This window comes from Delphinapterus leucas, chromosome 12 (genome assembly GCF_059928025.1).
Source record: "Delphinapterus leucas isolate spDelLeu-1000000601 "Yukka" chromosome 12, BTC_Dleu_Yukka2, whole genome shotgun sequence".
Classification (NCBI taxonomy): Eukaryota; Metazoa; Chordata; class Mammalia; order Artiodactyla; family Monodontidae; genus Delphinapterus; species Delphinapterus leucas.
This window is the reverse complement of record NC_143140.1, coordinates 54,751,032-54,777,696: the sequence shown is the minus strand read 5'-3', so window position 1 is coordinate 54,777,696 and position 26,665 is coordinate 54,751,032. Positions and strand designations below refer to the sequence as shown.

General features: G+C 35.1%; 2 protein-coding genes across 4 annotated transcripts in view; one reads left to right on the top strand and one right to left on the bottom strand.

Annotated features, from left to right (window-relative positions):
- The window catches only part of CEP85L (centrosomal protein 85L), a 157,355-nt gene that overhangs the window by 50,546 nt on the left and 80,144 nt on the right, over window positions 1-26,665 (top strand). For all 3 annotated transcript variants that reach the window (XM_089921965.1, XM_089921963.1, XM_089921964.1), the window contains exon 3: window positions 6,340-7,127. In XM_089921965.1, the coding sequence (XP_089778091.1) occupies window positions 6,340-7,127 (788 nt within the window). The remainder of the gene's footprint in view (window positions 1-6,339; window positions 7,128-26,665) is intronic.
- On the bottom strand, window positions 10,724-24,598 carry PLN (phospholamban). The gene is made up of 2 exons (XM_022555205.3): window positions 23,288-24,598; window positions 10,724-14,428 (listed from the first exon to the last, which is right to left on the bottom strand). The coding sequence occupies exon 2, from the start codon at window positions 14,329-14,331 to the stop codon at window positions 14,173-14,175; it is 159 nt and encodes a 52-aa protein (XP_022410913.1). The 5' UTR covers window positions 14,332-14,428; window positions 23,288-24,598; the 3' UTR covers window positions 10,724-14,172.

Sequence of the window (26,665 nt, the reverse complement as noted above, 5' to 3'; positions counted from 1 at the left end):
TCCTTAAGTCCATTCTCTACGTCAGCATCTCTATTCCTGTCCTGCCCTTAGGTTCTGACTTACTTCACTCTGTGTGACAGTCTCTTTGTCCATCCACCTCACTACAAATAACTCAGTTTCGTTTCTTTTTATGGCTAATATTCCATTGTATATATGTGCCACATCTTCTTTATCCATTCATCTGTCGATGGACACTTAGGTGGATTCCAGGTCCTGGCTATTGTAAATAGAGCTGCAGTGAACATTGTGGTATATTAATCTTTTTGAATTATGGTTTTCTCAGGGTATATGCCCAATAGTGGGATTGCTGGGTCGTATGGTAGTTCTATTTGTAGTTTTGTAAGGGACCTCCATACTCTCCATAGTGGCTGTATCAATTTACATTGCCACCAACAGTGCATGAGGGTTCCCTTTTCTCCACACCCTCTCCAGCATTTATTGTTTCTAGATTTTTTTGATGATGGCCTTTCTGACTGGTGTGAGGTGATACCTCATTGTAGTTTTGATTTGCATTTCTCTAGTGATTACTGATGTTGAGCATCCTTTCCTGTTTTTGTTGGCAATCTGTATATCTTCTTTGGAGAAATGTAGATTTAGGTCTTCGGCCCATTTTTGGATTAGGTTGTTTGTTTTTTTGATATTGAGCTGCATGAGCTTCTTGTATATTTTGGAGATTAATCTTTTGTCAGTAGCTTCGTTTGCAAATATTTTCTCCCATTCTGAGGGTTGTCTTTTCATCTTATTTATGTTTTCTTTTGCTATACCAAAGCTTTTAAGTTTCATTGGGTCCCATTTGTTTATTTTTGTTTATACTTCCATCTCTCTAGGAAGTGGGTCAAAAAGGATCTTGCTGTGATTTATGTCATAGAGTGTTCTTCCTTTGTTTTCCTCTAAGAGTTTTATAGTGTCTGGCCTTACATTTAGGTCTTTAATTCATTTTGAGTTTATTTTAGTGTTTGGTGTTAGGAAGTGTTCTAATTTCATTCTTTTACATGTAGCTGTCCAGTTTTCCCAGCACCACTTATTGAAGAGGCTGTCTTTTCCTCATTGCATATTCTTGCCTCCTTTATCAAAGATAAGGTGAGCGTATGTGCATGGGTTTATCTCTGGGCTTTCTGACCTGTTCCATTGGTCTGTACTTCTCTTTTTGTGCCAGCACCATACTGTCTTGATGACTGTAGCTTTGTAGTATAGTCTGAAGTCAGGGAGTCTGATTCCTCCAGCTCCATTTTTCTGTCTCAAGATTGCTTTGGCTATTCGGGGTCTTTTGTGTTTCCATGCAGATTGTGAAATTTTTTGTTCTGGCTTTGTGAAAAAATGCCATTGGTAGTTTGATAGGGATTGCACTGAATCTGTAGATTGCTTTGGGTAGTAGAGTAATTTTCACAATGTTGATTCTTCCAATCCAAGAACATGGTATATCTCTCCAGCTGTTTGTATCATCTTTAATTTCTTTCATCAGTGTCTTATAGTTTTCTGCATACAGGTCTTTTGTCTCCTTAGGTTGGTTTATTCCTAGGTATTTTATTCTTTTTGTTGCAATGGTAAATGGGAGTGTTTCCTTAAATTCTCTTTCAGGTTTTTCATCATTAGTGTATAGAAATACAAGAGATTTCTGTGCATTAATTTTTTTATCCTGCTGCTTTACCAAATTCATTGATTAACTCTAGTAGTTTTCTGGTAGCATCTTTGGGATTCTCTATGTATAGTATCATGTCATCTGCAAACAGTGACAGTTTTACTTCTTTTCCGATTTGGATTCTTTTTATTTCTTTTTCTTCTCTGATTGCTATGGCTAAAACTTCAAAAACTATGTTGAATAATAGTGGTGAGAGTGGACAACCTTATCTTGTTCCTGGTCTTAGTGGAAATAGTTTCAGTTTTTCACCATTGAGGACGATGCTGGCTGTGGGTTTGTCATATATGGCCTTTATCATGTTGAGGTAAGATCCCTCTGTGCCTACTTTCTGGAGGGTTTTTATCATAAGTGGGTATTGAATTTTGTCCAAAGCTTTTTCTGCATCTATTGAGATGATCATATGGTTTTTCTTCTTCAGTTTGTTAATATGGTGTATCACATTGATTGATTTGCGTATGTTGAAGAATCCTTGCATTCTTGGGATAAACCCCACTTGAACATGGTGTATGATCCTTTTAATGTGCTGTTGGATTCTGTTTGCTAGTATTTTGTTGAGGATTTTTGCATCTATGTCATCAGTGATATTGGCCTGTAGTTTTCTTTTTTTGTGACATCTTTGTCTGTTTTGGTATCAGGATGATGGTGGCCTCGTAGAATGAGTTTGGGAGTATTCCTCCCGTTGCTATATTTTGGAAGAGTTTGAGAAGGATAGGTGTTAGCTCTTCTCTAAACGTTTGATAGAATTCATCTGTCAATGCATCTGCTCCTGAACTTTTGTTTGTTGCAAGATTTTTAATCACAGTTTCAATTTCAGTGCTTATGATTAGTCTGTTTATATTCTCTGTTTCTTCCTGGTTCAGTCTTGGATGGTTGTGCTTTTCTAAGAATTTTTCCATTTCTTCCAAGTTGTCCATTTTATTGGCATATAGTTGCTTGTAATAATCTTTCATGATCCTTTGTATTTCTCCAGTGTCAGTTGTTACTTCTCCTTTTTCATTTCTAATTCTATTGATTTGAGTCTTCTCCCTTTTTTTCTTGATGAATCTGGCTAATGGTTTACATTTATTTCTGATCTGGTCTTTATGATTTCTTTCCTTCTGCTAACTTTGGGGGGTTTTTTGGTTCTTCTCTCTCTAGTTGCTTTAGGTGTACAGTTACGTTGTTTATTCTTGTTTCTTGAGGTAGGATTGTATTGCTATAAACTTCCTTCTTAGAACTGCTTTTGCTGCATCCCATAGGTTTTGGGTCTTCGTGATTTCATTGTCATTTGTTTCTAGGTATTTTTTGATTTCCTCTTTGATTTCTTCAGTGATCTCTTGGTTATTTAGTAGTGTATTGTTTAGCCTCCATGTGTTTGTATTTTTTACAGAGTTTTTCCTGTAATTGATAATCTAGTCTCATAGCATTGTGGTCGGAAAAGATACTTGATACAATTTCAATTTTCTTAAATTTACCAAGGCTTTATTTGTGACACAAGATATGATCTGCCCTGGAGAATGTTCCACGAGCACTTGAGAAAAATGTGTATTCTGTTGTTTTTGGATGGAATGTCCTATAAATATCAATTAAGTCCATTTTGTCTAATGTGTCATTTACAGCTTGTGTTTCCTTTTTATTTTCATCTTGGATGATCTGTCCATTGGTGAAAGTGAGGTGTTAAAGTTCCCTACTATGATTGTGTTACTATTGATTTCCCCTTTTATGGCTGTTAGCATTTTTGCCTTATGTATTGAAGTGCTCTATGTTGGGTGCATAAGTATTTACAATTGTAATATCTTCTTCTCGGATTGATCCCTTGATCAATCAATTTTTTTTTCCCTTGATCATTATGTAGTATCCTTCTTTGTCTCTGGTAATAGTCTTTATTTTGCCTGGAATTCTTCTGAGTCCTTTACATGTATTATTTCATTTAATCTTCACTGTTGTCCTCTTTACTTTATGGATGAGGTAACTGATGCCAGAAGGTTAAATAACTTGTTTGAACATGTGACTACTAAGTGGTAGAGCCAGGATTTGAATCTAAAAATGCTGATTTCAAAAATATTACACTTAGCCTTTACACCATCTTTGCTTACAGCTTTTCAAAAATGTAAAAGTCTGAAAATTTTAAATTTGATATAAAACTCATTTTTTGTTTTTTAAAGAGTTGAAGATATTTTTGAGAGGCTATGATGATTTTAATACAAATATTCCTTTAGGAATAGTAACACAAACACATATATAGATGTAGATATAGTGCTGTAATGTATTAATACCAATATTCCATAGAATTTGGGGGTCATTTATCCTGTTTCTATTTAGAACTGACCTTCAGTAGCATATTCCTATTTCCTCCTTCTACTGATTACCATAATAATCCATTAATCTTCCTGCTGCCAACCATTTTGCTTTAACTTGTCCTCAGCAGTTACTGGAATAATCATCCTAAGTACAGTTTTGGTCATGTCACTTGCTCCTTTGTTTGGAAACTTTTGGTAGGTCACATTTCTTGCCGAATGAAGGGTAGGCTGTTTCTGTAGCAGGGCGTTTGAAGATTTGCACAGCTCTGCTTTACATTTACCTTTCAAGAATTATCTTGAGCAGCTTTTCTTGATACTTACTGCATACTGCAGATAAATGGGATAATTTGTTTTTCTTCTTTTGAGGCCATATTCTCCTGGCTTCATACTTGGATCAGTTAGTGTTCTGAATCAGTAGAAGAAGCTGACTGGATGATTGAGCAGATGAGGAATTTATTTAAGGGCATTTGGTTAACTCAGAATTTTTGAGGAGGGCTGGAGAGCCAGGCTTATGGTTAAGCTTCCAGGTAATATGCCTCAGTCACCTCTGAGAACTGGCACCCTCCGGCCCCACTGGAGGAAACCACCATTGCTGCCCAACTGCTGCCACTTCTGGGCCAGAACTTGGTTTGGCCACCTCTGCTGCTGTCATTGTTGGGGGCTAATGCCTCTGCTGTTGCCAAACGTGGTAGCACCACACTGAGCCTGTTTTCTCATGTGACTCACTTCCAAACAAATCTTGTGTCCTTCTGAATGTCTGTATCATAGTTGCAGGGTATGTTGGGAATTTAAGGTCTAAAATTTATTTTGGGAGGTTGGGCTTGTAATGTGGGAATTTTCTTGAGTATGAAAAGGTTCTGCAGAAGCTGATGGGAAACTGTTACATGGTAAATGTCTACTATATTACTTTTTCTTGTATTCTTTCGTCTATAATGTTTTTCCCCTTTCATCTCCAGGTGAATAAATTCTGTGCAAAGACCTATTGGAATTCCATTTTTTTAATTAGTTTGCCTGGGTCTTTCTCATCTGAATTTTCTTATGACTTTCTCAACATTTCTTTTTCTATTACTTTATTTCTTTAAAACAGTATCAAAGCTCAAAACTAATATTTAAATATATTCTGTTATGAGTCAAACAACATGGAAAGACACAGAAAAAACTGTAAAAGTTGCCTTTCACCACCCACCTCCTCTCCCCCTACATTTCAAATCGCTATCCCCTTTCTAGATATCATGTGATAAAAATGATAATCTTTGATTTTAATTTGGTACTTGATAGTAAGTCCATTGAGTATAGAGGCCCTTATTTATCCTTTGGGCTTCCGTAGAGCCTACTACAGCTGTTCCTATGTGTAGGATAGTATTATGTGAAGGCCTGACCTACAGCAGTAACTATGTAATCATTTTGGAAGTAAAAATGTACAACGTGGGCTTCCCTGGTGGTGCAGTGGTTGGGAATTTGCCTGCCAATGCAGGGGACACGGGTTCGAGCCCTGGTCTGGGAGGATCCCACATGCCATGGAGCAACTAAGCCCTTGAGGCACAACTACTGAGCCTGCGCGTCTAGAGCCTGTGCTCTGCAACAAGAGAGGCCGCGACAGTGAGAAGCCCGCGCACCGCGATGAAGAGTAGTCCCCGCTCGCCACAACTAGAGAAAGCCCATGCACAGAAACAAAAACCCAACACAGCCATAAATAAATAAATAAATAAATAAATAAATAAATAAATGTACAACATGGGGATTTAGTAAATGTGCAGAGAAAGATAGGAATCAAAGTAGACTCCAAGTGTTCTAGCTTGGGAAATATATTATTGATGATGCCATTAAGGGAGATTGGGAGTGTATGAACTACTATGTATCTGCAAATATATTGCTAGAACACTTTCTGATTATTTTCCATTATTGCAGGAGCACCTTTACCCATATTCTAATTTGAATTGTAGTTTGAGAGGTGCTAAAATGTTCATATTGGGCCTCTATTTCCACAGTTGAGGAAAGACACCAAGAGATACGATTTTTTAATAAAGTTGTGTCTGAGCCTTCAGTGATAGATGAGGAATAAGACCTTTCAATGCAGAGGTGGATTTTTCTTTTAAGGCACAATACTTAGATTAAATAGCATGAATATAAACCTGTTTCCCAGTCATTTTTCATCTGTAAGTAGATGGCAGATGAGCATATATTTTGTTATGTATCCGTTTTTAGAAAATGATATTTGAAAGTATGTTTGATTTGTTTCAGATAAACTTAAAGGAATAATAATAGTAACAATAATAAGCCCCTCATTTTGATGAAAGTGCCTCTGAAAAACCTGTGCTGGGAAACCATGTTCAGATTTTTGTTTTGGCGTTTTACATTTTGCCTCTTTTTTTTTTTTTTTCTGTTAATTACAACTAATTTGGCATTCTTTTTTCTTTCCAGATCATTCAACTTCAAGTGGCACATTATCTTTTAAGCCTAGTCGATCATTGGTTACTCTTCCTACTGCCCATGTCATGCCATCTAACTCCAGCGCTTCAGTTTCCAAACATAGGGAATCATTGACATCAGATGGCTCAAAATGGAGTATAAGCCTTATGCAAACATTGGGAAACCACAGTAGGGGAGAGCAGGACTCTTCACTAGACATGAAGGACTTCCGGCCTCTCCGGAAATGGTCATCTTTATCCAAACTCACTGTCCCAGGTAACTGCAGCCAGGGTGGCATTGTGCACACAGAAGAGTCAAGGAGAGGTTTAGAAAAGACAGGGAGAGACAAGGCTTTAACATCACAACTAAGGACAATTGGACCTAGCTGTTTACATGACAGTATGGAGATGCTTAAGCTAGAGGACAAGGAAATAAATAAAAAACGACCATCAACTCTGGACAACAAATATAAATTTGAGAGCTGCAGCAAAGAGGACTTTAGAGCTTCTTCCTCCATTCCTAGGAGACAGGCCTTAGACATGACATATAGTGCCTTACCTGAAAGCAAGCCCGTTATGACAAGCTCAGAGGCTTTTGAACCGCCGAAATATTTAATGCTTGGTCAACAAGCAGTAGGTGGAGTTCCCATTCAGCCTTCTGTGAGGACGCAGATGTGGCTTACTGAGCAGTTGCGGACAAACCCTTTGGAAGGTAGAACTACAGAGGACTCTCACAGTATAGCTTCTTGGCAGCAGCAGCAGATTGAAGGGTTTCGACAAGAAAGTGAAACACCAATGCAGGTAAGGCTCAAAATCTAGTGTTTGCTTCCCTCCAGTGGATGTTATGAGTACCAGCGCACTTGAAGTAAGCATATGACAGTGTGTCCATAGGCACAGGTTGTTTTGCTTTTCCTTTACCCTACAGGATAATAAGCATAAATGTTATAAACTCTAAAAGTATTGCATTGGTAAACAAAGCTTAAAAAATATTTGAGACTGATTAACACGGAAAACTTTAAACCTTTACCTACCTTGGCCTTTATTTTCCTTCTCATTTTTTAAATGGGCATAAACATAAACAAAGCAAAAAATACTCAATTCTGTTTCAATACTTGAAACAGAAACAAAGGAGCTGGCATGGTATAATAGAAAGAACATTAACTTGGGTGTATGAAGGCTTGGATTTTGTTGTATCAGATTCAGAGTCTGGATGATTCTCTACCTGTCACTTAATACTTAGTATCTCTGGGCCTGAGTTTTTCTTTCTTTCCTTTTTTTTTTTTTTTTCCTAAATTGAGATATAATTGACATATAACATATTAGCTTCACGTATATAACATAATGATTCAATATATATATATATTTTAAAATGATCATCACAGTAACTCTAGTTAACATCCATCACCATACGTAGTTACAAAATTTTTTTCCTTGTAATAAGAACTTTTAAGATCTACTCTTAGCAACTTTCAGATATACAGTATATAGCATTATTCGCTATAATCACTATGCTGTACATTGTATCCCTGTGACTTTTATTTTATAACAAAGTTTGTACCTTTTGATCTCCTTCATCCATTTACCCACCCTCCAGCCCAAGCCTCTGGCAGCCACCAATCTGTTCTCTGTATATATGATTGTGATTTTTTGTTTGCTTGTTTTAAAAACATAATTGTCTTTCTCTGTCTGACTTATTTCACCTAGCATAATGCTTTCAGTGTCCATCCATGTTGTCCCAAATGGCAAGATTTCCTTTTTATGGGTGAATAACTTTCCATTGTTTATTGTAATATTCTATACACACACACACACACAAACACACACACACACACACACACACATACACATATATATGGCACATTTTCTTTATTCATTCATCTACTGATGGATAATTAGGTTGCTTCCATGTCTTGGCTATTGTCAGTAAAGCTGAAATGAACATAGGGGTGCATATATATTTTTTCGAGTTTGTGTTTTCACTTTCTTCGGATGGATACCCAGAAGTGGAATTGCTAGATCATATGGAAGTTCTCTTTCTAATTTTTGAGGAACCTCCATACTGTTTTCCATAGTGGCTGCACCAGTTTACATTCCCACCAACGTGTACAGGTTTCTTTTTTCTCTACATTCTTGTCAACACTTGATATTTCTTGTCTTTTTGATAATAGCCATTCTGATAGGTGTGAGGTGATATCTCATTGTGATTTTGATTTGAATTTCCCTAATGATTAGTGATGCTGAGCACCTTTTCATGTACCTGTTTGCCATATATATGTTTCTTCTCGTTTTCTACATCTATAAAATGAGAAGGTGTAACTAAAGTCATTTATAAAGCTTTGGTAGTGGTTGGTATGTATTTAGGTTTATAAAATAGATGTGCTTATTTTTTTTAATTAAATTGAATGTCAGGATTTATTAATCATTTTAAGGAAAACATTTTACAATAATATTACATAAAAGAAAAATGGTGTGTACCCCCTAATGTAACATGTAAATGTTTAAATTTCTTGATCTGGAAATGTTTTCTGTTCCATGGTAATTTTCTACAGCTCATTTTAACTGGGAAACCAATTATCTGTAGAATTTTTCATAAATTCTATCATCCAATTTTTTTTCGATTGCCAGAATTTTCTGAAACAAAGTAATTCCATTGAAAATTGTAAAATTTCCCTAGAGCAAAAACTTAAAATTACTAATCATTACAATTACTAATAAAAAAGTAACAAAGATTAAAGGAATATATTCTATGAAAGGATAAGGAAATCACTTACCTAGGAACCTCACAAATCTGAGTGCAGCTCCAAAACATACGCATAACCTAATGTGCTACATTCACAGGAGAACCCTAAACACATCGCATGTGCCTTCTTTACTCTTGTTTTGGACATAGTTCTTATCATCTTGATTATATATATTTAAATTGCATAACCAAACAGAAGTATCATTGTGATGTGTGAATTAAAAATCAGAAAAGAGCAATTTAACCAGATTTATTTGTGATTTATCTATTCAAGCAGTTTGAAAGATAGGAGACCTAATTTATCAAATACTACCATATTTTAGTTCTCAGGTGCTTGTGATTATAGGAGAGCAGGGTTCAAGTAGTTGTTTCTGCAGCTGGTGTCTTTACACAGAAGTGGAGCGGCCTGGGGTGGTGGGGGGAGGGGCTGAATGTTCTGCTCCAACCTGCAGAACGGTAGGTGCGATAGGGAGGTAACTGTGAGTGTTGAGCGAATTTAAAGGAATAAGTACTAATTCATTCCTTCTTCCATTCTGGTGGCAGGACCCGCTTCTGTAATCGAAATTTTCCCCGACCTTTAAGCAATGCAGAGAGGGTAGGGAGCTTGGAGGTGCTTTGTGGAGAAAACTTATTTTTAAATCTTCTTGGTGCGTGGTACAGGAAGAAGGCTATAAGGGACAAAACTTGCTTGTGCTTGGGAAGCCCTACTTTTTGATTAACCTTCTTTGGGATGGATGGTCTCTTTATAGTGCATTTAAGTTTCATAGTAGAAAGATGAAACCAGGTAAGGAAAACCTAGACACTTTAATTGCAGTGTTTAAATGACCGCTTCTCTTCTAATTCTCTTGGACTACTACAGGAAAAAAATTCTTAAATACCTTCTCCTTGGAGCCTCTAAATACTGTATTTTAAAAGCGGTCATCTTTGTCTTAAGTCTCTTTAAAAACATTGATTTCCTTTTAGTCTAATTTTTGCATAAAGGGAAGAGGCTTAATAATAATTATCCCGTCTCATAAATTGTGAGAATGTGTATGATTTTCAAGGACAACTGTTTGTCACCGTGAAGAAAAAAAAAACACAAAAACTATTTACAACAAAGAAGAGGAATTTGGCTGAGAGTCACAATCTAACATCACCATAAATTTATGAAGAACTTTGTAGCTGTCAGAGTGTTTTATCTCAATTGATCCTCAGAACCTCCTTTCTCCCTTTACACCCTCAAAAGTTTAGTATTGTAACATGGAAGTGTCACTCCTCTTAGAACTCAGTTCTAAATAATTACTGAGCCAGCCTCACAGTCTTATGTGCATGGTGTTCTTTGATTCCCATGGTTTCCTATTAAATCAGCTAGAGTGTAGGTGATGTGGAACTCTGAAGCGTTTTCCCTTGTGAATGAAGAGAAGCCATCAATGCCCTCAGTTGATTAGAGTATAGGCCTCCATGTGCAATGTCCACCACAATCTTTGGTTCGTTCCTCTGTTCTACATTTGCTGCTCTCTTTCCACCTTCCCCAAAAGCTGTCTAACCCTACATGGACTATGACATAAGAGAAAAACAAACAGCAAAGTCTTATCATCTTCTCTTTGGAAAGACTGTTTCCCATTCCAGGACCCTTTTGCATTTCCCTTTTGGGGTGGGGTGAGAAGGGATTGGAGGATGCATACTTCTACACACAGCAGTGTCCACTGGGTCCATATAAGCTCACAGTGGACCCCCCAAACAGAAGTGAAGAAGTGTTCTCTTTATTGACAAAGTAGTTCTTCTTTTCTCTTATATTCTGTAGGATCTTTCTGAGTTCTGGGTTGCAATCATTAAGAGGAGGAAGATAAAATTTTGTGCTTGTTTTAACCGAGGAGAGGCTTGATCAGCAGGATATTGGCACCTAATGATTTCAACGTATTTTACTGGAAGATTTCTCCTATATAAATAAAAAATATAAATATTTGGTAGAATGACTTAAAGCTAAATGACTTGCTTTTTGTCTAACATCACATATGAATGAAAGGTTTTATTTTTAATGTGAGAGCATTTTGTGTATTCTATTACATTCTCTGAAAAGAAAGTTTTCTTGTTTTTATTCTTATTTTTGCACCCTGTTTTGTTTTGAACTTTTTTACTGTTTAACATAATATAGCACAACTGCATTGAAAGATGTGGATACTGTGACACTCTCAATAGATAGGATATGACATTCACTAGCTAACTAAAATGCATATAATTGATTTTTGTTTACATGTTTTAATGAATAAACTTATTAATATGTTTGGCTTTTTTCAATCTGTCATCTTTTCTGTATAGTATTGGCATATAATTTTTAGACATTTTAAAGTGTGCTGTTACTTAGAAGAAGAGCAAATGTTTTTGAAATTTTACCATTTTCTCGCTTTTCCAGGAGACTCAAAAATAATCAAAGGATAAATAACTTCTAGACAGGAGGAAATTCATTGTTTTATGTAGGTCTGCCCTCTTATGTCTGTACTAGGAAATCTTGATCTTATTTTATTTGGGGAAAGTCACTGAAAACAACCTACAAAATCAAAACTGCTTATAATTAGATTGTTTTATGATCGTATCAATCATGAGCAATTTCACCGAGTTCAAGAAGGTTCATTTTAATGTAGGTGATTTGCATTAAATAAACATTTTGGACGAGATAAAATAAAAAAGACAACATTAAACATTTAAGAATTAGTTCAGTTTTGGTACCCTGTAAAGTAAGATTAGAGTTTATTCTACAGTAGAAAGTATTTGAGCATTTGGTATTTAAAAATGTTTAAATACATAGTTCATTATATCTTACTCTTTACACATCATGATAAACAGAATAAATAAGTTGCATTTAAAGAATGGGTTTTTGTTTTACAATATAATCTAAGGTACATTACAATATAATCTAAGGTACAGTATTCTGTAATCCTCAAGTATAAGGTTTTAATTTCTGTTAAGGCAGAATGAAAAACAAAAAAATTCTTTATTTCTGTTTGACTTAGGAAAAACTCCATAACCTCACAGCTTATGGTTTGAAGTTGATGTTGTAATGAGCAACATAATGAAAAGGATAGAACTCATTATTGTAAAATTTCCACTTATTTTTTAAGATCATTGCAGCTAATTACAGAACTTGGTTATTTTTTGCGTGGGTTATTATTGACACCAGTGAAGTGAATGCATTACTTCTTGTTTATAAGCTCTTCTAGTTGATGTTAGGGATATCCAACCCATAGATGAGGTTTCACTCAAGAAATCCCTCTGTTAGTAAGAAACCCCTTTTCCCTCTGTTCTCAGATATCAGTGAACCAAAATTATCCCCCTTCCTATCTCCAGTACCCCTCAGGGATTCAGAAAAAACTTAAAAGCAATATTTCCTTCACTATTTTCTTAGTAGCACTTGTGTTACAAACCAAGGTCAACACTGACTTTTCCAGTTCTTTTAGTAACCATATTTTGGCAAATCGTATAGGAAATTACATATTTTCTACTCTTTAATAATTACTATATCGGTAGTATGTCTTGAACGTAGGTAAAATTACTGGATTGTACAATATAGGTGTAAACCATTTTAGACTTAATTTTAAACTGAGTCAATTTAAATTACCAAATTTTGGTGAATATATTTTCCAAACCAGTTTTTACTTCTATTGTTTAGTGAGTTGTTGGAAGATATTTTTAAATGACTAGAGGGGACTAGATTAGTATTGCTGGATCTATAATTTAGTGTAGTTGAGTGGCCTACCAAATATGTATTTACCATCTGGGTGATAGATTAATGAAAATAGCTAAGCCCTATCATAAACAATAGTGGGATTAAAAAGTTCATTTCAAGGGCTTCCCTGGTGGCGCAGTGGTTGAGAGTCCGCCTGCCGATGCAGGGGACACGGGTTCGTGCTCGGTCTGGGAAGATCCCACATGCCGCGGAGCGGCTGGGCCCGTGAGCCATGGCTGCTGAGCCTGCGCGTCCAGAGCCTGTGCTCCACAACAGGAGAGGCCACAACAGTGAGAGACTCGCATACCACAAAAAAAAAAAAAAAAAAAAAAAAAAGTTCATTTCAAAATTTAATCAAAGAATTTGTTAATTTTGGAGAGATAGTTAAAAATTTTATTTTTTAATGCTTGAAATAGTATTTTTTCTTTTATTCTGTTCCCTGCCTACATTGAGTGTGAGATTAGAACAGAAGACGACCTGTAAAATCATTCTGATGTCTTAAAATTTCATGATTCCAGAGATACAGTGTGGCAGTTATGTGCTCTAACTCAGATAATTAGCTATAGTGCCTTAAATTAAGGTTGATTCTGTTCTATTAGTGTATTAGTATTTATGGCTAATCACAATGTCAGATGTTAAATTAACCAACAGTTCTTGTCTATTGATCATAAAGTCCTAGAGAGAACAGATTTACAGTTTACCTACATGTGCTAAAATTCTGTAATTCTTTGAAAAAATTAGTTAAATTTTACTTATGTAAGGGTATGATCTTGGTTTTTTTAACTTGATTCACATAAACTTAAAATATTAGGGTAGTATACAAAAAACATAATTTCTATTTTAGAATGTACGTTCTGATAGAATTACTACAAAGACTTCTGTATGATGATAGTAAAGATAACAGATGTTAGGGCTGTTTCAAATGATGACATTTCATTTGAATGATTATTTTGATATACTTGGTAAAGACCTGAAAAATACTTAATAAACATCAAAGAGGCTTTTACAGTACAGTATAAATTATATTTACCCCCAAAGAGTGAAGCTAATGCTTTATATATGAAGTGAACTTGTTAGCAGTGCAATTTCAAAACTAAACCCCTAGTTCATCCTTAGGAAAGATTTGGGATAGAAACTTATAAGCTCTTTTGAGAAAATTAGCAGTTACATTATAGTCATTTTAAAGTTAATTTTTTAAAATAAAGCCCTTTTTATGTTTACAACATCCAGCAGATGAATACATTTGCTAACAATTTGTTTTGTTCCAAATCTTGACCTTTTCACAAAGAAATTCTTCTACTTAGGAAGTGGTCTCTTATATAGTATTGTTTTCCCTTCTTCATGGGATGATAGATTTTAAGCTGATGGTGATAAGTTGCAGCACTGGAGATTGCAGCAGAACTTCAGAGAAGCATCACGATGATGCAAATCAGCAAGAGACATATTAAGATGAGACAGAAATTGACAAATAGGTTCTGGAGATTTTGACGTGCGTGTTGAGGCACGTCAATGGTTGAAGCTCTTCTTATAGCAGAGCGAGTGAGGTATTGGACTTTATCCATGACACCAGGACGGCAGGAAGCCTGAAGTTTTAAATGGTCAAGAGAAAGATAAAAAGCTGCCAGCCAAGTGTGAGATCACTGTCTTCTTTTAGGTTGTCTGGAATGTAAAAATAGAAAATGGATTAGCATAATATGTGTAACCTATCCTCTGAACAGGTAAAACAGTTTTGCGTTAATCCCTCTTCCTCAACATTATTTGTATTTATGACATCAAATATCTCTATAGTCTGTGTGTGTGTTGCTCTGTCTCTGTCAGTCTGTTTTGGTGATGGTCACCATGATGTCTTGTATTTGGGGTGTAATAACTTTAGTCTTTGCCTCCTCCTCTCAAAATGACTGGAAGTATAGTTTGGTTAGGGTGCAGCTTGTTTTGGGCTATTCGCTTGGGCAAAAGTTCTTACATATAGTTTATTTTTTTAATGAATTTATTTATTTTTGGCTGTGTTGGGTCTTTGTTGCTGTGTGTGGGCTTTCTTTAGTTGCGGCGAGTGGGGGCTACTCTTCGTTGCGGTGCGTGGGCTTCTCATTGTGGTGCCTTCTCTTTTTTGTGGAGCACGGGTTCTAGGCATGTGGGCTGCAGTAGTTTTGGCACGTGGGCTCAGTAGTTGTGGCTTGCGGGCTCAGTAGTTGTGGCTCGCAGGCTCTAGAGCACAGGCTCAGTAGTTGTGGTGCACGGGCTTAGTTGCTCCATGGCATGTGGGATCTTCCCAGACCAGGGCTCGAACCCGTGCCCCCTGCATTGGCAGGCAGGTTCTCTACCTCTGCACCACCAGGGAAGTCCTTACATATAGTTTTATTAAGGCTGTTTCTCTGTGAGCATAATTGTTGTGAACATTAGTATATAAATAGCTCCAGAGCAAGTCGTATAATAAGAAATGCATGCATTCAGTTATTCTCTGGATGTTGATTTCACTCCAGAATAAAATAGTTCAATGAGCAGTGTTTTACCAGAACTATAGATTCAAATGTTTCTCATTCCTTTTTATGATTTTATAGCTTTGTAGAATATGCTATTTTAAGTAACTTTTTAACAAGATGATATTAAGTACTCAAGGCTGTCAAGACTCAGAACGCATAGTAATAAAATTATCATTATCTCACTGTCTACCACAGACAGTTGCTATTTGCAAAGGACCTGTACTTAAGAACAGCATTTCCATTTGTTTTCTTTCAGAGCTCCCACAAGCTATTCTGCCTAGTTAATTAATTAGTTGCTGCCTAATCAATTATCGGTGCTAATTAATTAACAAAACAAAACTTAAAACAACAGATCATTGTAGAAAATTAGATATAGATTAAAAATTAGCTGTGAGTTAACTGCCCAGAGATAATAGCTATTAACATTTGGTGATATTTGTTGTCAATCAGGATACGTCTGTGTAAATTTTGAAATAAGAAAAATTAGAAATGGAATTTAAAAAATAACCGTAATTAACTGTCAAAGATAATAGCTGTTAACATTTGTTGATATATCACTGCTAATCAAGATATTATACCTTACCCCAGCTGCCTGATTTCATTTTCTCTCTAGTGGCTATATGTCTCATGAAAACCCATCTCAACCTTCAGCTGTATTTCTGAGAGAGACTAGTGCTGAAGACAGCAGAGGGAAGAACTGAAAGAATGAGGAAGGGGAAGATAAATATTAGGACTGATCAGTGAGAACTCCTCATTTATTGTTACAAAGAAACCATGTGGTATATGGTGGTTAGATTCTATATAATTTCAGCACTTCAACTTGGCTCTATTAATTTTTTTTAACATCTTTTTTGGAGTATAACTGCTTTACAATTGTGTGTTAGTTTCTGCTGTATAACAAAGTGAATCAGCTATACGCATACATATATCCCCATATCCGCTCCCTCTTGCATCTCCCTCCCACCCTCCCTATCCCACCACCCTAGGTGGTCACAAAGCACCGAGCTGATCTCCCTGTGCTATGCAGCTGCTTCCCACTAGCTATCTATTTTACATTTGGTAGCGTATATATATGTTTGAATTATGGGCTTTCATTTGGCTGAAGACTCTGGTCTCCTTCGTAGTATTGGCCTATAGTGAGGAGATCCAAAAAACCAACTTAGGTCAAACTTCATTCTTTCAAAGAGTTGGTAACAAACTGTGTTTCTCTAGTGCACACACACATATATATATATACATATATATATATATATATGTCTTTAGCATATATTCTCCATTCTCCAACACAAGTGGCTGTTACTTAATAGAAAATGACAGCATAATCTTGGTATAAATTTAATTTAATTACTTTTTTTTTAATTCCTCAGGTAAAATACTATAGAAATAAAGGGGTTTTCTTTTGTTCCTTAAGAAGAAGCATCCTTTAAGTTGTTTTGGCTTATATTTGTTTATTATAGATATAGCGGATCTATACTGTTGGGTAATTATGGAGAAGGTTTTCTTTGTTACTTTATTATATAAATCTGACTAACCTCTTTATATAACAGAGTACAACTAAGAAGGTTGTAAAGAATTAGTATTGGTAATTCCTATTTAAACTTAATTTTTGTGAAGTTTCAGGACTTAAATGGTATAAAAGGTCTAAATTTTAAAATTATTGTGAGATATAACATGGAATGGGAAGAGCAGGCCAGTTATTCATCATGAAGCATATACAAGAGTCACTGCCTACCCTGACACTGGTGAGTGGTGCTTGAGTCACATGAAACATGTCACCTTTCCATAAATACTTCATTCCCTTTTATGATTCTGTGCTTTGCACATGTTGTTCTGGCTCTGCCTGGAATGTCTTCCCTCCCCCTGCCTCTACCTTTGATTCTTTGCCAGGCAAACTTCAGTTAATCCTTAAGGCCCAGTTTAAATATCACTTCCTAATGAAACCTTCCATTACTCATTAAGGCAGAATTGGTTATCACCTCTGTTGGGTTTTAGTAGGGCTCTGGTATTACCTGTATCAAGATATGGCTATTGGGCTGTGCTGTAATTTTGATTTACATGCCTGTGCCCCCAACTAGAATTCTAGTTCGTGAGTATAAGAAATCACGTGTTTATTTTGTATTCTAGTACTTAGTGCAAAATTAGTACCATTTGAACAAGTCAGTGAAGTTGAACAAGGGTTTTTATGATTTACTTTAATATTTTTAGAAAATTATTAATGATCAAAGATAGTGCTGTGATTAACAGATTAACCATGTAGAAAATAGAATTTGATAAACACATAATCTCCAATATTCTTCTCAAGTCTCTTTCTTTTTGTTAGCCTGAACTGGGCTTTGTACAAGTGGATATTTGGTGTTTGTGAAATACAAAGAGGTGTGCCCTAAATAGATGAGCTATCTAATGATGAATATACAATGAATAGATTTTAAAGATGATCTCATAATACTTCAGCCAACTATTGTTGGAAAAGGATAGTTTGTTCCTGGAGACAAGTTGATTATAAAGGAGACAACCAAAGATACTGTCTTACTTCTTGTCAAACTTAGAAATATGTTATAATTCTAGAGTGATTTGTAGTCACTTTATAACCTTATGCTAAAACCAAAACAAATCTACTTTACATGCTGAAATGTTAGCTATATGCATGCAATTTATTGGGCCCAATTTATTTTACAGTGGTACAATCTGCAATGTGTTGAATCCTAATTCTGCTGAACTTCCAAAATCTGTATGATAATAATTAAGCCAAAATTCATCCCTACAAGATGGGGCTTCCAGTCATATGTTGAGAATTGAAAAACCGTGTGTGGGAACAGCACAGTCCTATTTTTAGAGTTGTCTGTGACCTTCACTACATCATAATTTATGGCATGGTTGTCAGGTGTTTATTTTTTTCCTCCTCTGTGGTCACAACCATCCTATGAGTTTAGAACTCTTGCAGTCTTTTTTTCCTTCTTTTTCTTAGAGCCAAGCTGTTAATGCAGTATTATTTGGTAGAGAGCCTAGAAAAATAGTTTCACTGTATTTTCATTTAATTTAATCTTTTAGAGCATTCTTTTGGGATAGTCAGAAATAGATTGTGTTGGGGTATTCTGAACTTACATCTGGCCTAAACATCCAAGGAGACTGAAATTAGCTCTACCCCCCCAACACCCCCCCCCCCGGAGGGGGCTTTTTAAAAGGATGACAGTTATGTAAGTTAAGTGTTTAGGACAAGAGGAGTAAGGATACTTTGAAAATTAATTCATCATCCGGGCCCTAGTATCAGAATATTGAAAATATGAAAGATGCTTTGATAGGAATTTGGTTGTAGATGTGCCAGATCCGTCTCTTGAGTTACATGTAAGTGGCAGAAAAGTACCCACAGAGTATCTTGTATGCCTGTGGGCACTGTGATTATTCAAATTTTTGGAAGGATGGGAAGAATAACCCTTTACTGTTCTTTGTAGGATTTATAAAGCCTTTGCTTGTCCGCTTTTCCTCTTTTGCTCAAAAAGATGAAATTGGGAAGTAAATACAGTCAAGTTCAAGACAGTATTCTGTTTTTTTGAAGTGGAAGAAGGAGAGACCAAACTACAGGCAACTCTAATCCTTCAACAGGTATCATGTGCCATGTTAGGCAACATTTTGGGTGCAAGGTACCTTGTCAGCTTCTGCAGTAGTTCTCACTTTGTCTGCATTAATTTCTATTTCTTAAGGTAACATCAGATGCATTCTTGTGCAAAAGGAACTTCAGTAGACTTTTGCAGACTGTTGGTGTCTGCTTTATGACTTGCTAGACAATTGATACCTTAACGATGTTATATACACTGAGCAGTAATCCCCACGTGTAATTTAAGCACTTTCAGTGCTTTGCAGAACTTACTGAACTTCAGTTTTTTTCCAGTACTCCCTCTGCTGAAACCATAAATTCCTTAGATTCTTTATTTGTGGTGTTCAGAATTTTGCTTCCCTTTAATTTTTATCTGCTTGTTTATGCTTTTAGTAAAGTAAACATGGACATATTTTGCTAGTAAATTCAAGTAATACACATCTAAGAGTACAGTCTGACAGATCATTTTTTGAAAAATTTTTCCCATTAGGTTGGTTCAGAAGATTAGAATTCTCTATAGATTTGAGTTACAGGACTTGTCTATATTAGGATTATTGGGGGGGGCGTTATTTTTTCCTACTCTTTGCTGTCATTTTCTCAGATAATCCAGAAGCGATTGTGTATGCATCTTTTTTGTTGTGGTTGTTGAATTAAATCAGGACAGTTCATCATTAGATTTGTCATCAATCTGTTGGCATCCAAAAGTTCACTTTGGTAGAATCATTTTCCTTTTGAGATTGCCTAATGCTAATAAACTTGGAAGTTATTTTGTGTCAGCAACTTTTCAGAGCTTTGTTGGTCCACACTGGCTATTTGAAAGAATCTTCAAGCTGCTTCTGCCTGGTTATGAGAAGAATTGTGTAAACATATAAAAATCAACATATTCTCAACCCCTAAACTGACCCCATAATGAATTGTTTCCCTGAGTTCAAAGCTCTGCCTTTAGGAAAATTCATTAAACAGCAGCATACAGATTTTCTCTTTGAAATTGGCACACTGCTGTTGCTAGTCTGTAGGCTTGTCTTTATTGTCTGTTTATTATGCTAAGATTAATTTATTTGCAATTAAAATATTCTTTTTAACCTTCAGATTCTTCTTCGGGGGGAAAAGCATGTGAGGAGGAAGTGTAGAGGAAGTTTTAAGGAAAATGAATGCCAATTAAATATATCCCCACTAATGTGGGTAAGTTGGCCTCCCCTCTCCCCCTGTTTTGGAAAAGACCTGAAGGTGAAATACATTTTAGAAAGCACTAGAGGTCCTCAGTTGACTACAAGTTTACTGGGGTGGAGATGTACACCCAGGCCTCATTTTCTTGTGTTTCTCTGGTAATACATGCTTCAGAGTTATGTAGGGTAAGAACATTGATGTACTATTTCTGGAAATGTTCAAAGAGACTACATATTATCTGATTTAGGTCACTGTAATTTAGAAACATCACTTCCTTGATTTCTAACCTTTAGGTTTTCTTCTTTGCTGGTGTGATCAGTACCGTGTTAACAGTTTAGATGAAAGTTAGTGATTTTCATAGCATAAATAAAGCAAGATTGCTCTATTCAAGCACTTCAGAACAAATGAGGTTAAATATTTTAAATGGTAGAATGTGAGGAGGTCAGAAGTGAAACTTAGGAAAGCCAAGGATTTAATATGGAACTGGAATAAAATACGAAAGTGTGTTTTTTGTTTATGCAAGTATTCTCCTATCTCCAATTAATTAGTGAGATTAAGAAACAGTACATAACAAAATGTAATTTTTTGAAAAGTTTTGAGGAGAAATTAACCTGATTTTTAGGTATCAAAGCTAAAGATTAAAGACATGAGTATTTTAGCAATGAAACAAATTAAATAAAAAGAAACTTTAATTTGTGCATGTTATTGTTCTTTAAAATCTGTGCAGTTAGAGTTTTGTCTTCCAGGGTGTATTGCTTAATAACTGAGGACATCTATAACTTTCTTATATTCCTGGCTTTGAAAGTGATCAGGAGAATATTATAAGGCTATTAAGGACATCATACCTCATGCATAAATTTAACTTTAAATGAAATGGAATGGTTTTAAATTAAAATAGAAGTTTGTATCCTCTAACTTTGCCTTTTAGAGTGCCATTTGAGGACTTTCAATTTATTTTGTTTTGCCAATGTCATGATTTATTTTTAAGCCATGTTGATCAGTGGATGAGATGTGTGTGTGGTTTAGAGTCATAAAATCTTGGCTCTTGTCAAGGCTCCACCATTTCCTAGCTCTGTGACCTTGGGCAGTTCACCTTTTTGCATCTGTTCCTAAACTGTAAAATAGAGATGGAGTGTCAAACATATAGGGATTTAAGAGGATCAAATGAAATATTTGTATACGGTGCATTTAGAAAATTGTTCAAGAATAAAGAAGGAAGTTTTAATTGCCCTCATTATTTCTAGGATTGGTAATAAATATACAGTCTAATTTAGGTACTCTAATTTTTACATTTAATTTTTACTTAAAACTTTAATACATGATACAGTTAATATTTTACCTAATACATTTAATACATTAAAATTTTAATTCTTCTGGGGAACTATTTTGTTTATGCAAATATTCTATCTCCAATTAATTAGTGAGATTAAGAAATAAATAATATCAATAAGTAACGAAATGCAGTTTTTTCTGGAGTATTATTTTCCTTTATGTCCACTGAAATACTGTTAAAATAATTTTGATACTTGAGTTTTAGGAAATGATAGTGACATGACTCCTCTTATTTAAACAGAGTACTCTAGCTCTTTCACGTGTTTTTAAGACTTAATCAATTTTTCATAATTTAAACATCTTTCACATTTCTTCCATCAGACACTTTTTTTTTCTTTTAAGCACTTAGTCTTAAACCACATGAAACAAAGACAGGACTTAAATTTCACCTTATGAAAGAGATGAACTAGTTGGGACATTATGTCTGGCACTAGGGTATTATGTTTCAAATTTGAATAACAGTCACTGTAACTATGTAATTTCCGTTAATCTGGCACACGAAGGATAACTTTAATAGCAGAATTTCTGCTCTTTCTAGAAATTAACTTCGTGGAGCAGTATGTGATGTGAAATTTTGGTACTATAAAAGAATTCATGAACATCTCATATGAAGTGTGAGAATGTAATTTGATAGATATTTGAGTAAAAATGCATAAATCTGCATATAAAACACCTGCACTGAGTGACTCTTGTGTAACATCAAAGGAAAAACATTTTATGAATATGAAGATACTTAGAGGTAGTTGGGGTGCCTCAGTGGTAGACAGAAATTATAAATGCTTTTGCATGCCTCAAGGAAAGCTGCTTAAGGAATTATACAAAGTTCTTATCTATAAAAAGCAGTAGAGTTAACATTGGTCATAAGAACTTAGAATTCTAGAGGTAAATTTTATTTTGACATATATATAAAAATAAAAATAATGAAATAAAATCAATGTAGTATCCTTTATGCCCTGACTGAAAGTTAAGAATGAAAACACATTTCATATATTAAATTGAGAATAAAGAGTAGAGTAGAATTTAAACAGAAGTTATAAAATTTATGGTGGCATCTCCATTCCTGGGCATTTTTTCATCCTCCTCTCCACCTTCCAAATACAAGAGAGGAAACTGAGGAACACTGGAGGATAGTAACTTGATAGAAGTATATTCATTAATAGCAGAATAAACATTCATTTGATCAAATTCACTCAAATGAGATACTTAGGAATATTTGTGCTACCAAAATAACATCTCTTTATTTTTAAAATAAAGAAATTAATGTTCTGTAACTTCAGAAAGAATTTTACATGTTTTTGACAAGTGTTTTGAAATGTCCAAACTTGTTATTTATGATATAATATTGAATTTAATATAAATAACTCAATTTATTAAAAGCTTGGATTTTTTAATAGAAGTTGACTGGACTTAGTTCGTGCTGTATGTTCTTAAACTCCACTTCATTAATATTCCCTGTAAAGAATCATAATGATAATATTGGAGTAGTGATGCCAGTAACACAACTGTTCTTAGTATTCCGGATGTAAGCAGACAGCTCAGTCCTACCCTGCTTCTCAGCAGAGTAACACATAACAAAATGAAACCACATTTTTGCATGGAGAAATCAAATCACCACTAGTACCAAACGTGGTAACATGATTGAAAGATATTTTAATTGGCAGAAATTTACTTTTGAAGAGCAATAAAAGTGAAGGTTAACTTAAAATGACAAACCAACAACCAGGACCAAAGATGACTGCTATCTTTATCATTTCTGGGTTAAGTCTTATTCTTACTATCACTGAATGGGTAAGCATTTATTTAGAAATTAAGCTTTATGTCAGTCAGACATATTATTATCTAACTTTGAACTGAAGTTTATAAAATATGATTAACTTCTTAAAAAGTTCAGTAAGTTTGAGTTATAGAAAGTAAGAATTGCCATAATCAGTGAAATCTGTTTCTTACCTTGGCTGTTGTGATGATCACAATATAGAATATTGTAAGTTGTATGAAGTATTATCCGGCGTTTAGCTGGAAAGTTTTCTGACTGTTACCAGAGTTATGGGAACAATTGAAGTAGGTGGAGGAGAAAAAGTGTTCTAGGGAGGTCTTATGATGTCACGCAGGAATTCTGAAGTTATGATTGGTTAGCCATAGTCTTATCACAACCAAACTTTTTAGAATGTCATTTATCTTAACCTTAGGTATGGAAAGGTCATTAACACTTTGTGCCTTTTGTTCTTTATTTTAAAAAGTATATGGGAGATAAGTGAAAAAGTAAGTTCAGCGTGATAGAAAGCTCTTTTTTAGAGGTTCATGCATCTTCAGGCTTAGAAGTAATTGTAAACTGAGGGTAATAATGTTGAAGAACTAAAATAAAGTAATAGGAATTTTAATAGAATGAGAATAATAATACTGGCTTAAGCCAAACAACTTTCATTGAGTTTGTTGTTGCTGTTGCTTTAATACTGCAGCTTCATAATGTTAACTTCTAGCAAGACAATAATTAAACATTGTCACAGAATCAAATTTTATACCTTTTCCTGACTTATTTTCTTCTTTTCTCATACCTACGTGTGTATGGGGGAGAGAGTATGTGTGAGAAAGCCAGGCTGAGAAATCTGATTTTGGTTTTAAAAACTCTGTGTTTTCTTAGTTAGGGCTTTAACAACATTTTTATGAATAGTAATTCTCATTTGAACTGATAGATATCACCCCAAGAAAAGTTGCTGTTTACACATTTAAGTACTTAGGATTTTTTAACAGCTACATTAAATTACCATAAAATCTTACTAAAATTCCAATAAGCTGACAGCATCAAGAGTAACTTTCTAGCAAAAAAGAAATAGTCACAAATCACTAATCAGTGACATCCTAGTTAGTGATACTTTATTGACAATAGGTGTGCATGTGTTTGGAAATTTAGTACTTCTGAAAGGGTGTGCCTCATTTAATGCAGCAGTTGTTTTCCTGAAAATTACTGTGTAAATGAAATTTTAGTAAATGGAATGATGTTTTGAACTTCTGAGAACAGAAAAGGATTCCTTCGACAAGCCAGGCATCATTTTCCTGTTTTTTGTGATTATTTTGTTTATATATTAGATTTACTTAAATCACCACACCTCCAGATTCTAATTCTTAAACCTCAACTGGAATTCTGGAGAAGCCACTTGTTAGTTTTAATTTTTAAAGTACTTACAGCAGGGTGAACTCAGCCCGCTTCACTTCCTTGTGGGCAACTAAAGTCTTTTGCAGCAGCTGCTTATGTGTCCTTAAATGGAGATGATTCTGGCTCCTTCCAAAGAAAGATAAATCCTTTGCTAGAACAAATCTCTTGTTATTTAAAGAATCAACTAAAACTATCAGAAATAACATTCAGCAAAGGCCCTCTGTAAACATTGCTAAGGGAAAATTTTACAACTTAAAAGTAAAACCCCAAATTAAATGAATTGCATGAATGTTTCACAGTTTGCTCAGTGCTATTCAAGCATTTTTTCTTTCAACCATTACATAATGAGGATCTCTTATTATTACGAATTGCCAATGATTACTGAAATACAAAACCTAGGGCCTTGAAATATAACCCTAAGGTGGTTTACAGTAATTTGTCAAAGATGACATAGCTGCTAAGGGACAGACTGAGGGTTTAAGTCCAGGTCTGTTTAGTTATAATTCTCTGATAGGTTGGCATGTTGTGTGGGGGGAAAGTCATAATCTGGACATGGATTTCACAGAGTAGTATACGTCAACTAAGGAATTTTAAGATGGAGATAGCTGAATTACTGAAAACTCAAACTATTTTTAGAAAGTCTGCTTTAAGTTCACCTACACATTCATTTGAAAGTGAAGCTTAGGGGATAGATCATTGTAGTTGCACCTCTAGTTCTAAGAAAATAGAATTAGTAATACTTAGTTGTATAAGAAACCTCCACAGACCAAATAAAATATGGCCTAGATATTTCACATGTTGGCAGATTTGCTTAAAAGCATATATAGGTGGGCACACACACCCTTAGAAGGATACTAACAAACTGTGTTAGAGTTGGAAAATGGAGATGAAAATTTACTTTTCGGATTGGTACAAGGGCGGGAGCTTCTGTGTTTACCTTTTTCATTTTGGTTAGCTGCTGCTGAGGCGGGTGATCCCTATTATTTCTCCAGACGGAGCTCTAGGAAGTGCTACACCTTCGTTTTAGGCTGATGGCCTAAACAGAAAGTTGCTTACTAGGAGCATTGGTGAGCTGCAGTATAGTCAGTAGATTGTTCCTCAAAAATTCCACAGTGAGGGGCTGGAAAGTGTTTTTAGAGGCGCTTTGTCAGAATCTTCATTCAGAGTCAGACTATAGTCTGAATCCATTTTTGGTCGCATGACCTTATACAAACTTGTCTAAGCTGCCTTATCTGTGGAATGGGTTTGTTGTGAGGATTTAATGAGAAGAAGTATGTATAATGACTATTAGAGATCTTGCAACACAGTGTCCATTTAGTGTTAGCACTTATTTTCCTTTTGAAGATGATTCTTAATCTGCAGTCCATGGGTAGAGTTCAGTGCCTTTGAACTTGGATAGGAAAAATGTCAGACATCTTCATTTTTACTAAACTCTAAATGAGATTTAGCATTTCTTCAGTTTTGACTGTAGGCCACAAACTGCAGAAGTATTAGCAGTATGTTTGACTGTCACCGTTAGCAATCTTAGATAATTTCATATAGTATAGTTGTTGCAGATAGCTTGAAATACTGCTTACATTCATACCACTTGAAATTACAAAATTAGACCTGCCTGTAAATATATTGTTGTTTAATACATTAATAAAGAAGCATAACAGAAAAGGAAAATAAAAGAAAAGCAGAAATATTACAACACAAATTTGTTTCTTTTTAAAATATTTATTTCAGTGTAATTTATTTCCTTTCTAATCCTATGTATCTCACTTAATTCTTTTCAAGTTTTATTTTATTTTATTTTTTGATATGGACCATTTTTAAAGTCCTTATTTAATTTGTTACAGTATTGATTCTGCTTTACGTTTTGGTTTTTTGGCCGTGAGGCATGTGGGATCTTAGCTCCCCGACCAGGGATCAAACCTGCACCCACTGCATTGGAAGGTGAAATCTTAACCACTGGACTACCAGGGAAGTCCCTAAAGTTTTATTTTAGAACAGTTCTAAATTTACAGACTTATTGCAAATATAGAGAGCTCCTGTATACCCCATACCCAGTGTCCCCTGTTGTTAACATATCCTACGTGAGTATGGTACATTTCTCACAGCGGTTATACCAGTGTTGATACTAAAGCCCATACTTTATGCAGATTTCCTGTTTCCCCTGGTGTTCCTTTTCT

Coding starts and splice junctions, on each gene's coding strand:
- PLN (XM_022555205.3), bottom strand. CDS start 14,331: ATGGATAAAGTCCAATACCTCACTCGCTCTGCTATAAGAAGAGCTTCA.